Here is a 13,711-nt window from a genome sequence, read left to right as displayed (position 1 = left end):
TTTTGGGAAGAATGGTAAAAACATAGGATTTTACCTATTTTTTTTCTCTAAATCAGGGACTTATTTCAGTAACCATGCTAAAATGGCATAGATTACTATGTTGACGTTGTATGACATTGTGTCAAGTGATAGCGGGTGGTTGTATGGAAAAAGTTTTAAGAGTACGAAATACATGAGCACAGTATCGGTCCTGGCGATGTTAGACGTCTCCACATAATACCAATCAGAATCATCTTCGTTAGTTCGTTGGTCAAAATGTGTTCCTAAGATTGTGGTTATAAGTTGCTTCATCCCCAAAACCTGAACCTTTCTCTTCACCTAATAACTATTCTTTATGTTGGAAGAAGAGTAAGGAGTGTGTTACGCACCGATGGTACGAACTGGTGAAACTTGACTGACAAACACTTGTACTTTCAGCATCACATGCGTGACGGCATGCATGGGGGTCTCCGGTACCCCATGGGTCCAGACGCCCACCAGCCACAGCCCCAGCACCAACAGCAGCACCCCTACGTCGGCCCCACGCACGGGCCCTCGCTAGGCCCCCGCCCCGTGGCCCTCCAGCCCGGACCGCCCTCCGAGGCCAGCATGTACCCGACCCGCCAGCGACCAGAGGGGCACGCCATGCACCCGCTCGCCAACCGATACCCCCTCCCCGAGGGCCCCCCGCAGCACAAGTACCCGGGCTTCGGCGCCCCCGGTATGGGCCTGTCCAACATGTGGCCTGGTATGAACCACCAGCCCCAGGAGAGGCCGCACGGGCCGCACATGCACGACCCCAACATGGCCGGCCAGCACCATTACAATCAGGGCGGGGTGCCGCCGCCGCTCGGACAGAAGCCCTGGCCAGAGCCGGCCGCGGGATACCCCCACATGCCCGCCCCCAACGCCCAGTACCGCATGCCCCCGGCGGTGAGCTCTCTGGGCGGCGCGGCCCCGCCGCCCGCGCCGCACCCAGACCCCGGCAGGCCGCGGCTGGCCTCCATGCTGGAGAGCCCCGAGATGCTGGCCCTGCAGCAGCTGTCGGCCTCCTCCGGACCCCCCGCGGGGGCCCCTCGCCAGCACATGGGCAACCTTCAGCAGCAAAAGGCCGGGCCCCCGTCAGGCGTTGGCAGCGGCCCAGCGTACGCCCCTCGGCCGCTCCCCCCGCCCCAGGAGGTTCAGCTGCTGCGGCCCGCCAGAGACAATGGCCCAGACAGACGGCCCCCCCAGCAGACAGACACGCCGCCCAGAGGTACCCCGCCGCACATGACCCACATTGCTCACCGAGGCGTTTGGTTTGGTGAGGAGTTTAGTCACAGCACACCACACATACAGCGTGTCGTTAGTGTTTTTGCTGTGTGTTGTTTCACACCAAAAAGCCTCTTGTCATGGTTTTAACATGTTTGTGTCATGTCTTTGTTTCTCTTCATTGCATTCATAATGAATATCAATCAAACCAATCAAATCTTCTGTCATTCATGGGGTTTGATGTGACAATTTGCTGCTGCCATTTCCCCCACCCCAATTTTTTGTGTTTGTTTGTTTGTTGGTGCTTGTGTTGCCATGTTAAAGATACGATTAACGGGGTAGTTCTTAAGTATCCGTAAAATGTGAATAATGGTAATCATTAAGGACCCATTCTAATGAGTTCCATGTTTCTGTGTGTTTACAGGAGGATCAACTGAATCTCAAATGGCTGCCAAACGCAACGACCCCGCCACCCAGGCCGCAGCACAAATGAACTCTCTGTCCTCAGACCACGAGGGCCGGCCCCTGCCCGGCCCAGCAGAGCGTGGCCCTCCTGGGGGAATGCCGTGTCCCTCAGCGCCCGGCTGGGGCCGAACCCCGGAGCGTCGGACCGCTCCCGGACCTACAGCGGGCCGAGCCCAGGAGCTGGACTACCAGGGACAATCAAACAGCCACGAGTCCGCCCAGCCCGCCAACCCAACCGCAGTCTCGGCACAGTACGGCAGCAGCAATAACAACAGCCCCGTCCACCCCAGCACCGCCAAAGACCCTGAACACCCACAGAGCCACCCCCAGCAACGCAGCCCTTCAACCCACCCGACCGCACCTCAGAACGCCCCTCCGCAGATACCGGAGAGGACCCCACCACACATCCTGAACGGACGTCCGCAGAGCAGGGAACACCCGGACAACTCCCAAACCCACCAACAGCGACCCCAGAACGGGGCCCAGTACCTCACCTCGCCAAACCAGCCGCCCCAGCACGCCCCCCAGCAGACCAGCCCTGTGCACGGGATGCCCCAGGGGGCTCCCCAGGGTGCCCAGCACCCTCCGTCCCAGCCCGTCCCTCTCACCTCTCTGCCCCCCAGCCATCCCATCCCCCAGCTACCCCCGCAGCCGAGCCCTGCGGACCGCGGGGACCAGAGACCCTCTGAGCCCTCCGGCCGACGGGGGGACCAGGGCCGCTCTGACTCTCCCCAGCACAGCCTGCAGCCCGCGGAGCGCTCTGTGGGCGTGTTCAAGCAGCAGTCCTACAGCCCCACGCCCCACCAAACGCCACCGGCGGGCGGCAACCACGGGGGGCGGGCCGCTCCTCGAGGTGCCCCGTCCGGTAACAACTCGGTGCTGCTCCCTCACGCCCAAGGCCAAGGGAACGGATCTGTTGGGCAGTACGGCCTGGGGAGCCCCCCGCACCCGCACCCGCACTACGGCCATCAGAACATGGGCAGGCCCGTGCCGCCGGCGGCCCAGCACCCGTACCCCAACCAGACCATGAACCCAAACCACTACCCGTCGTACCACCACCACCAGCAGCAGCAGGGAGGCGCCGGGTACCCCTTCCACATGGCGGGCCAGCAGCACCCGCAGGCCCATCCCAACATGTACCCCCAGTATCAGCCGCAGCAGCCCTACTACGCCCCGCCCCAGGGCCTCGCTCACGCTCAGCCCGGCAGCCGAGGGGGCTACCCCTCAGAGGACTGGCAGCGCGCTCAGTACCAGCCCCGCCACCCCATGCCCCCCACCGCCTACATCCCCATGGCGACCGCCGGGGCCACCGCCAGGCCGATGGAGAGGGGCATGTCGCCGCGAGGGCCCGAGGCCCCCGCCGCCGCCGGCGGCTCTGGAATGGTGTCTCCCGCCCCTCTGTCTGAGGCGGGGCCTCGGCCTCAGTCCGGCGGCGGCGGCGGAGACGGTAAAGAGCAACCGTGCGGCGCCGGCAGCCCGGCCGGGCAGGTCCGGGCGGAGGAGAGCACGGAGAGGCCCGAGAGCCCCAAGGAGATCCTGGACCTGGACAGCCACAACGCGGCCGCCCGGCGCCGCAGCCTGCAGCCCCTGCAGCAGCAGCAGCAGCAGCAGCGCCACCCCACGGCGGCCGCCGCCCACCTGGCCGCCGGCTTCATGTACGACCCACGTGCCGTGCACCCGGGGATGCAGCAGGGCGGGGTGCCCCCCCCACACATGCTGTCCCGGGGCGGCGGGGGCTCGCCCTACCCCGGTCAGCCTTATCCCAGTCCCTACGCCGCCCAAAGACCCCACCCGCACCTCATGGAGGCCCTGCAGAGGCCCCAGCAGCTGCCCTACTCGCCGGGCCAGACGCGCATGGCCATGTACGGACACCCCCAGGCCGGAGGGCACTTCCAAGGCATGATGCTCCAGCAGAGGGGGCTCACGCCGGAGCACTTCCTGCACCCTGGGTAATGTAGTGACTATGGTCTTGAGGGGCATTTGTTTGTAATAACCATAATTAGAGCTTGTTTAAAATTAGCTGTGCATTTTAAACAGCGTGTATATAGAATACGTTTCACTTATTTTGTAAATGCATACTAATATGTTGTTGACCTTTTTAAACGTTTCTTGTTTGTTAAGTCAATGATGCTCAATATCCTCGTAGCAAGCAATTACATCAAGGCAAATATAACCACCAGTAGAGGAAACTACTGGACCAGTTTGAATGAAAATACTTAATTAAACTTCAACAGTGTCTATCTGAGGTGAAACACGTTTAACTAATCTCCTCTACTTCATTTATTATGAATGAGGTGGGAACAAACTATGCCCTTTGGATCCCGACACAGAAGACAATGAAAACCGGCTCCTTAAACATAAGCCTTCATTTCTGTCTGTACTGTAATGGTTGTATTAAATCGTACTTTGCTATGAAATCGTAAAAGATGTATTGTGAGTTTCGGTTCAGTACTTGCTGATTACTAACAATTCCTGGTTTCTATGACTCACAATAAAGCCTTATTGATGGCTGCTGCAGGGGAAGGCTCTCCTGACTGTCGTTTGTCGTTTGTGTCACAGGCAGCAGATGATGGCGGCTCCTGGTGCGCCGGGCAATAAACAGGGCGTGTGAGAAGCCCCACAATGAGGGCCGTGAGTGCATGGGAGGTAGTACATGTTTTTTCGTGTTAGCCTTCATCCCATAGCCATGTAAACTCTTTTCAGGGCAAAATCTTGTATGTATTATGACATTTCTAGTTCATCGTCCGGATGTGAAAGTGATGTGAAGTGAAACCAACTCAATTCGATTTTGTTTCCCCTTTTAGGCCACGGGTGAGCAGCACACTGCCAAAACAGATGTTAGCATGTGTGTCGATCCTACACACGTCTGCCGTGCATGAAGCTGTGGAGGACGGATCTGCAGTGACAAGTGGTTCAACACGTTCAGTGGTTTATCTGAATTCAGCATTGGGCCTGGTGGAACAACAGAGGAGACGGCTCACACTTGATGGACCACTGTATCTGAAACGACACACCTTAAAGTCTCCTTACTGTCCAGCAAAGGGAACGCAATTACACCCTTTGATTTCTTTTTGGGTTTTTCTAGAATTTCCATAGAATGTATGATTTTACTGCTGCCTGCGTGGAACCTATTTTGTTAGATATCTCAAAGTGGGGCAAAAGGATGGATATTGCCTCCATGCCAGAGGACGTTCAGCGCTGGTCCAGTACAACGTGACATTGTAAAGACCCTCTAAAGGACATTTGGTGTCTGCCCATGGAGCTGGCCAGGGCTGTGCCCCCTGTGGGACTTTAACCCAAGGTTCTGCCTCACAGCAGGACAGAGAGCTGTTGCCAGTAACTACTGGACCACGGTCAGTCGGGACGGTGTAGAATAGTTGTAGAGTCACACTGGACGGCCCTTTTTGCTCTTCACTGGACTGTCTTGTCACCTCAATCTAAAACTGGCTTACTTGCCTTTGTTCCTTATATGCCGTGGTTAGTTTGCTCTCCAGAGTATGAGGCTGCTGGTCCAGGAGCAGAAGACACGTTGTAGTTGAACTATTATTTTTCTTAACTCAGGTCTAAGTAACAAAACACAGAGGTACTTAACAACCAATCCCTGCCGTCCACAGACGACGGCCTCGCCCGGAAGCCTTGGTCTTTGTTATTGAATGTACGGATGTGTGAATGAGACCAGCCTTTGATGCACGGTTAAGATGATTATCAAACAAACAAAACTGTCCCGAGATGAAGGGTCATCCACGCCTGGTCCAGTTTCACCAGGGCTAAAAATCACATCCCCCCTATACTCCAGGGGAAAGAGTGTGTGTGTGTGTGTGTGTGTGTGTGTGTGTGTGTGTGTGTGTGTGTGTGTGTGTGTGTGTGTGTGTGTGTGTGTGTGTGTGTGTGTGTGTGTGTGTGTGTGTGTGTGTGTGTGTGTGTGTGTGTGTGTGTGTGTGTGTGGACCTGCCCTACCCTACCTATGTGGTGCCATGTTCCCGGCCTAATAAAAGAATCCCTTACCGGCCCCCTCCGCTTTGAGTTTTCCCCTGAACCTGCGGGGCCCCGACTGATGTAATAAAGGACATTATTTGGGGTGTTATGATACACCGCCCTGCAGGGTTGTTGAGCCAACTGCTTCTGTCCCGCTCTCCCCTTCTTTATAGCTTAAGTAGATCAATAATAAATCCTCAGGGCGTACAGTTTATCTATACGGGTATTTTTATTGAATTGATCGGAGCAACATACGATGGCAATGGGACTTGATTGAAGTGTGGAACCCAGTGATTACACGTGTAGAGTTGTGTTGTGTTCATGTGCTCCACTCGCTGTCAACGGAATTGCCGGTTTCTGTGTGTGTGTGTTTTGTTTGTTGTCCCCTATTGTCGGCCCGAGTTTGATTTGAACACTTCACCTGTATCCAATTTTGATGCGAGGTGATAAAAATGTAAGGTAATCAAATTGACTGTTTTACACACAATGGTAGCCTTATGGTGTCACACTTTTCCTTTCAGTTGGAATGCAAGAAGCACCTGATGTGCTTTCTTGGGAAACAGTCGTCCCTGCACCTTGTGCCACTGGTGCAGTGAAGAATCTACCTCATAATGCCGCTTGGGAGTTCCTGGCACCCACCGAAACCCTCCACTTCCTTGTTTGTTATAATACAGTTGCGCAAGTCAACAACTCTGCCTTGGCCTGTCATTTATATACACTTTATAGCTTAAAAAAAATGTGTACAGACTTTTCTTGTCAACTGTCTGTTGCAAGTAGCTGCACTGCTGTCCTTCAACAAAGCAAGGCGGGAATTGTAATGATGTGACACTATGTCAGGAGTAATGCTATCTTCAGCACTCCCTATTGTAAAATACGAGATGGGGCCTATGTGTGTGCATGCCTACAAGGGGACCATCAGGTGGCGAGGTGGTGAATATATATTTTATTGCTGTACAGCTGGCGATCTATTGATCTCTGTGGCCGACTTCTAGAACCTAAAGGCACACATGAGGGATGGTGGAAAATGACCTACACTGACCATTTAATAGTTGTATTGCTGTACTATACTAGTGCTGCAAAGTCTTGTGACTTTCTTGCCTGAATAGGAAAGCGTTGTATGGTGGGCATAATAGATTTGGCCTCATTCGAGGCAATGTTTTCACTTGGGCTGTCTAGTGTATTAAGGATGCTGGGGGTGTGTTTTTTTGTTTTTGGGGGATCTTTGAGATTGTGATAGTGTTGTAAACTGTACAGACTGTTTGTAATGTTGGTGTGTAGACTTTGCAAATGAAGACTGGTAGTCTGCATACAATCCCCCCCTCTCACTATTACTCTGCTGTCTCAGCACTAGTGAAAAGCATGTTTAAATGTGAATCATATTTATTTGTTCATTTTTTTTTATGAATTTTTGTACATTTATGAACTCGTTTTTAATATAAGTGATGTCTGTTTGGGGTTTGTTTCCTTTTGGAGAAGTTGACTTTTACCTCAGTAGCATGGCAGCATTGGAAGAGGCCCTGTATGTTTATTTCTTATGTGACGTTTACAAGTTCTTATCTGACTGACATAGATTATTTTGGAAATGGACCGAAGTATTTTCTATACTGTACAATTCTTAGAAATAAAATACTTTTCCTGAAAAAGAATCTATGGATCTCAGAAGTTCATATAATCAAAAGAACAAATGCATGGCACAGAGGCACTGTTGTAGAGTGAGAAGTGAAAGTAGACGAATGGGGAACTTGGGAAAAAGTTTAAAAGATCCAAACGCAGGTGCGCTGGGCCACAACCACAACGCAGACGTCATTAATGTACACCCCCCTCACAGTGGAACACCAACCAACTCCCAGCTGGTTGGTTGGTTTCAGGGGTCATCACTGGCATTGAAGAAGTCGGAAGCAGCAGGGCTTGGAGAGGTTGGTGTGTATTTAAATATCCCTGCAACCTATGCTGGTGGATCACGCAGAACACTTTTTCGCCGGAGAGGTACGTCCATTGCGACAGAGAGTGTTGGTGCTGGCTGAACACCACATTTAACATCGTAATCCGGTTTTATATGGCTAGAGGTTATTGTTGACAATCCGAGTAATATTACAATGTTATTTCGTACTACAGCATTTAAATGGACGGGCGATTGTATCATAGCCACGTCTAAAACCAACAACCAATGCGTTGAGCGACGTTTCGACGTTATTTGTCGTTAAACCGTTGTTTACATTGCTAACCCGTTGACGCGTTCGTGTAAACAATACCCCCAACCCAAGTGTTGCTGTTCACCATGTGCACACAGGGGGCGCCAAAGCCCACGTATTACAACACTCTTAAACGCAAATGATTTCTAATTTACAAGTTGTCATGAAATAAAGAAAATGCATCTACATTAAACCTTTTAAGCAGGCCGACATTAGATTCTGCGTAGAAACTGAGCGGTAGAGCTATGCGAAACAATGCGAATTATGCTTTAATGGATCAAAAAGTGCTGTTATGTTCGCATGTGATGGTGACCAGCCCATGCCAATAAAATCGCATGTGATAGAGGGTGTTTCAACTTTGCATTGCCCCGAAAATGGTTTTGTACTTATTTTAGTCAGCTTTATATCACTGCCTTGTTTTCAGTTATTTCGCCACTTTGTCTCTTCCGGGCGATGGAGTTCCAGCGCCACTCTGTGGCCGTTGCGTGCCTACTATCCTGCCTCCTGGCCCTGGGCATGAGCTACCCAGACCCCAGGCAGAGGGAAGAGTTCATAAAGTTGGAAGCCTCGATGCGCTTAGGGGGACATCTTAAGCTTTCACCGGAGGAGCAGCAGTTGGATGCTCGTCTAAGCAACCTGATGCTTGATGAAATGAAGCGAAAAGACTTCCTTCCTGCCTTGCATTTCTTCAAGGCCAGACCTCTGATAAGGAGCAGCCCCATCTACGGCCTGCTGCAAAAGATGCCCAAAGGTATCAGTTGAACAGTCGTTTAGTGGAGTAGGCCTTTGATAACCAACACAGAATGTTTGTTTAGCCCTGCTGCGTATTGGTGAGTGCTGCTAGGCAGCACTTTACTCTACAGCACTCGCTGCATTTTCTAGTTTGGTATTGTAGCCCCTAGTGTATTTACTTCACACGAGTCCTGCAGATGTAGGTGTTCTCTTTCCATAGTGAATTTAAGTCACTGAATGGAAATCAATAGTATCTTTTAGGCGGGCATCACATCACTGTCTACGTTGACAAGTGATTGCTGATCATTATACAAATATACAAAACACCCTAATGAATGACCAAGGTCTCACTGGTCAAATCAGGGCAATTCTGCAATTCTTGGAGTGATGGCACTTTGCTAAGGTAACCTGTCTGTTAGCCAAAAAAACAGTATGGTGAAAATCATAAAATGTCGCTGTAAGCTGCCAAATAATCTGGCCATCGCCTCTCCATGTGGCACCAGGCGCTGCGCTCCATGTCCACGACTTTGCGATGGTCGATCCGGCGTGGCTGGTGAAGAACGTGACCTATCGACCCCACTGCTACATCTGCTTCACCGATGACCGGTCGGTCCGATTCTACTTCTCCTCTGGGCAGCCCAAACCAGTGTCAGAGTGCTCTCCCTGGACCCTGCTGGAGCAGCTGAGGGCCGAGACGGTCAACGTTACAGACCTGGATGACAGGTAGGCTCACCTGTAGGTCTGATCGCCTCTATGTCATTCTCTGTGTGAGGTGATGACATGTGAAACATAGATCCTTTAGCTAATTGGTTCTTCTATGTGTAACCAGCCTCATATCCAACATGACCCTCTGGACCTTGGAAGACCCGGAGGTGGCCTATCCTAGCCAGAGCGCAGTCTGGCAGCGCTTCGAACAGGCCTTTAAGGCCACCTGGGGCCTTGTGACCTACGCGCCGGTCTTTAAAGACTACTTCCATGAAGGCCTTTTGCAGTTCTACAGGGACAATATTCTGTATGTGGAAGTGCGCGCTTTACTTCCTGAGGTAAGGGTTGGCCATTTGCCCTCAAATCAATCCATCTTCTCAGATTATCCTTTTGAGTGAGACTCCTCAGGGTTATTTTCTGTTGCAACCAGACGTACGAGCTGGACGGCAGCACTCACGACAAAGAGTGGACTATGAAGACCTACCAAGATACCAAGCGGCAGTTCGTGGAAGAGAACCCAGACTTCTTTGGAGCCAGAGTCATCTTCACTGTAAACAGGTTGAACAAATACTCTTGTGTCCCACACTAACATACAATTGTATGATTACCTGTTATTAATTATAATAATTCCTTCTTATTATCTAAATGATTTTATGACAAGCTTTCTGTTTGATTGTGTGTTCTTCAGGGGGACAGATCCATCACTGCTCACCAAGGCGGTACAGCAGGCCATGAAGTTACAAGTGGACTTCCCTGAGACCATGGCTGGATTTGACCTTGTGAGGGATTTTCTCCTCATTCAATGCTAGCACAGGGTTCCCTTCAAACATGCCTCATCAGGGGGTGTACGCAGTGGGAAGCTGCATTATCCATAATTGATCCTATGGCTGTCATTTCTTAATGTAATGCTATTGTATTGTCGCTCTTTTTTAGTGGTCCTGACAGCATTGCAAAAAAGTAGTGTTGCTGTTAGTGTTGCTGTTAAGTGTGTGTGTGCGTGTTTGTTTGTTTGTTTGTTTGTTTGTTTGTTTGTTTGTTTGTTTGTTTAGGTGGGTCAGGAGGACGCTGGCCGGTCACTCTGGGACTTCAGAGAGGCCCTCTCTCTACCAGCTACTCAAGGCTCCAACCTCTCTTATTTCTTCCATGCCGGAGAGACTGGTGAGCTCAGCCCATCCCCTAATCTAAAGTCAAGCCCACCAAGTCCCAGTTTATGGGAGTCTTAAGACCACAGACGTAATTGGATAACCTTGCAGGCTGGATTCATAATTGTCCCCCCCCTGCAACGGTCGCCAATAATCATGTGGCACCAAATTTGTTCATGGTCGATGCATAAATCAAGATTAAATAAGCAGCACAGCCATTGTGTGAGGTTCTGTCAGTGTTTAATCAAGTGTCCACCATCTACAACAATACACCTGTCCCTGTCCTGTTGGAAGTGCCATGTTGTGTCTTAGGACCTAATCAATGTTTTACTGAGATTTTACTGACTGAGGTTAGGGGAGGAAGGAAGGAAGGAAAGAAAGAAAGAAAGAACCACAGGATGGCAGCCAACTGAGCTCAGTCGGTGTAGTTCCAATTCAATTTTCTCGGGGAGCTTCAAAATGCTGACATTTCACATCATTCCAAAATCATAAAATACTCAAAAAGACAAGGAATAAATGAAGACAGGTCAGTTATGTAATATGAAACAACTGGAGTAATGCATTTTGATCCGGGGCCTAGCGACAAACACATTGGGCTCTAAAACCCTTCTGATATGAACCGACCAATCAGAGCCCCGTCTTGTCTCATGCAGATCTGCAGGGCACAGAGTCGGACCAGAACGTGTTGGATGCTTTGCTCTTCAACACCTCCCGCATCGGCCACGGCTTTGCTATTCTGCGCCACCCGGTGGCCAAGAGGCTATCCAAGATGAATGGGGTGCCTCTGGAGGTTTGCCCCATCTCAAACCAGGTATGGAGTCATGGAAAAGGACGCTTATTGTCACCAGAACAACGTTTGTGCAGCTGCAGATGCACTAGTCACTCGCTTGGGAACAGTGTTCAAATTACTACCTGGCTCACCTGGGAGTGGTGAGGCGCCAAAATATGATAAAAAAAAAACTACAATTAATAAAAATTAAAAAAAACTGTTAATCTAATGCTAAAATATTCTCTATGACATTTATATATAATTGTAAGAGTAGGGACTTGCATGGGAATAAAGGGTAGCATAGCTTGTGAATGACAACCAGTATAATGGAATTCAAATGAGAGTTTCAATTGACCTGTCGCTAGGTCACGCCCCCCGTCGTTACCTTGACGAACTTGGACAAACAAACCAGACTCAATAACAAAAACATATGGAAAAATGTCAGCTGACAGTATATCAAAGCAGATTTTGGAGAAGTTTTGGGCGAAAAAGGATTTAATTCCTTCCAGGATCAATCGAAAGGGACTACATTACGCTATGGAGGGGTGTGTTCAAAACTTTAAAATACATACAGAAGGTAACAAGCTTAAATTCAGTTGGTATTCTGGCCTGCCGCACAGTCTGATCCACATTACACACTTTTTCTTGTCCCGTTGTGGCTTGGGAAAAGGGATGAAATATACCCCATTCTGCAGCCTCTCGGGATACCGACTGTGTGTTACATGTACCCCAAGCACATCGTTTGACCATGTAAATTTTTTTTTACACAAACAACATACAGTAAATCCACCATTTAATTGTATTATGCCTCCTCCCTGTTGTTTTCAATGGAGTTGTCCAAGCATAGCATCCGAGTATAGTTGAGGCTGGAATGTCATTGGCTCATCTGCGTTCTAAGGGCGGAGCTTAGCGACAGGTCAATTGGAACAAGCTCCTGTATCTCTGCTGCAGGTTTTGAAGCTGGTCAAAGATCTGCGTAACCACCCAGCTGCGGTGCTGATGTCAGAGGGGCACCCGCTGGTGATCAGCTCTGATGACCCCTCCATGTTTGGTGCCAGCGGTCTCTCTGACGATTTCTATGAGGCGTTTGTTGGATTTGGAGGACCGAGCAACCATTTGGGGTCTTTAAAAGAGCTTGCCATGAACTCCATTAGGTAGGTGTTTGTTACAAGGTTAAATTACATTCAACCCCCCTGACTGGTCACTGCAGCATCTATGTATATATGTCCATGGTTTTGGGCAACTACCATTTCCATGTACATTAAAGTATCAGATATATGAGCCCCACCTTTGTTTGTCCAATGATGTTGCCTCTGTGAAGGTGATCAATTCAGTTTAATTAGTGGAGGACAGTTGTGTTGCAGTAACGCTTAATCAGCAGGTGACTGGGAAACCATTTTAGCCAATCAGAGATCATGCATGCAACAGCATGTATTTTCCTAGAGAGGGAGCCATCTACTCAAAACCTTTCTGCAGGTGATGTTGGGTTTGGTTCTCCTTAAGAATGGACAAGCTGATCTCACTTTTACTTAAAGATACAATTGATGTGTAAAGAAAAAACCCTGGGTTCTGGTGTCACGCTTTAAACACTCAATTTAAATAGATGTTTAACAAAAGTAATGAGTTGACTAATGTAAGTGTGTTGCACATGTTTCTAAATGGCTAATATATTTTTTACTAATATTCTGTACATTTTGCAGGTACAGCTCCTTGCCACCAAATCTGCAAGAAAAAGCCATGGCCTTGTGGCAAACAAAATGGAACCAATTTGTGACTGAAAATCTATAAGGGTGCAGTCTTTTTATTTTTTATTTGTGTAAACCCAATGAAAAACGTACTGCATACATGATCGTATGCCTTGTTTACTGCCTTCATGGAAAAGGGAAAAATGACAAGTGGAATAGTAAACTTGTCGAATGTAATTTAAGTTTTTCTTCAGGGATGAACAGCAAACAGAATAAAGACGTATTTGGAGGAGGCTGCACCGGGCAAACAGGATAACACGCTATCTGGGTGAGGCTGTGGCCCTCAGGTGCATTGGGTAACCAGGGCACGCAGGATGAACCAAACTCTGGAGGTAGAGCTCTGACATGTCCGCACGTAACACCTGCTCAGCCAGAAACCCTGTGTTCGACTGTCAAATAAACTGGTTTAAAAGACATAAGCACATAGACATCAACGTCGTCGCCAAATGGCGGAGAGCTGCATTCATCTGGATAAAAAGCAGTATAATGTCCATATTTCTCAACATGTTTCTAATGACGACATTTACCCATGTCCTGAGTGTCAGAGCCACTTCACAGGTGTCTGTGTGACAACTGTTCAACTTCAACTGTAATGATGTATACCTCTGCTTCTTTGAGGACATTGGGGAGGCCAGAGGATTTGCCAGAGGATAATTGGCCAGAGGATTTGCTACTGTTTTAACATGTGAAATTGAAGGAAATTGTACTTTTGAGATGTTCAATAAAGATTTTAGATTTTTCTTAAATTAAGATTTC

General features: G+C 49.5%; 2 protein-coding genes across 3 annotated transcripts in view; both read left to right on the top strand.

The window, feature by feature from the left end:
- Nucleotides 1-7,241, top strand: part of cecr2 (CECR2 histone acetyl-lysine reader) — a 33,513-nt gene extending 26,272 nt beyond the window's left edge. The window contains exons 16-19 of the mRNA XM_084477843.1: nt 418-1,234; nt 1,655-3,644; nt 4,255-4,341; nt 4,500-7,241. Coding sequence (XP_084333969.1) covers nt 418-1,234; nt 1,655-3,644; nt 4,255-4,306 — 2,859 coding nt within the window. The 3' untranslated portion in view covers nt 4,307-4,341; nt 4,500-7,241. The remainder of the gene's footprint in view (nt 1-417; nt 1,235-1,654; nt 3,645-4,254; nt 4,342-4,499) is intronic.
- Nucleotides 7,242-7,512: 271 nt separating this feature from the next.
- ada2a (adenosine deaminase 2a) lies at nt 7,513-13,705 on the top strand. Of its 2 annotated transcripts, XM_084476937.1 has the most exons (11): nt 7,513-7,656; nt 8,287-8,613; nt 9,098-9,317; nt 9,424-9,637; nt 9,730-9,857; nt 9,988-10,078; nt 10,349-10,457; nt 11,095-11,252; nt 12,162-12,364; nt 12,911-13,000; nt 13,150-13,705. In XM_084476937.1, the coding sequence occupies exons 2-10, from the start codon at nt 8,316-8,318 to the stop codon at nt 12,996-12,998; spliced, it is 1,509 nt and encodes a 502-aa protein (XP_084333063.1). In that variant the 5' UTR covers nt 7,513-7,656; nt 8,287-8,315; the 3' UTR covers nt 12,999-13,000; nt 13,150-13,705. The 2 variants fall into 2 exon arrangements, with proteins under 2 accessions (XP_084333063.1, XP_084333062.1); XM_084476936.1 differs by having other exon boundaries at nt 12,911-13,705.
- Nucleotides 13,706-13,711: the final 6 nt, after the last annotated feature.

Source organism: Micromesistius poutassou, assembly GCF_964030765.1.
Source record: "Micromesistius poutassou genome assembly, chromosome: 13".
Taxonomy (NCBI): Eukaryota; Metazoa; Chordata; class Actinopteri; order Gadiformes; family Gadidae; genus Micromesistius; species Micromesistius poutassou.
This window is presented reverse-complemented; position numbering and strand designations above follow the sequence as displayed.

What these genes read in the sequence shown, in the direction of transcription:
- ada2a (XM_084476937.1), top strand. Translation starts at nt 8,316, where the DNA reads ATGGAGTTCCAGCGCCACTCTGTGGCCGTTGCGTGCCTACTATCCTGC. An exon ending in TTTGCCCCATCTCAAACCAG is followed by an intron (nt 11,253 to 12,161) that starts GTATGGAGTCAT and finishes TCTCTGCTGCAG; the next exon opens with GTTTTGAAGCTGGTCAAAGA. An exon ending in CTTGCCATGAACTCCATTAG is followed by an intron (nt 12,365 to 12,910) that starts GTAGGTGTTTGT and finishes TACATTTTGCAG; the next exon opens with GTACAGCTCCTTGCCACCAA.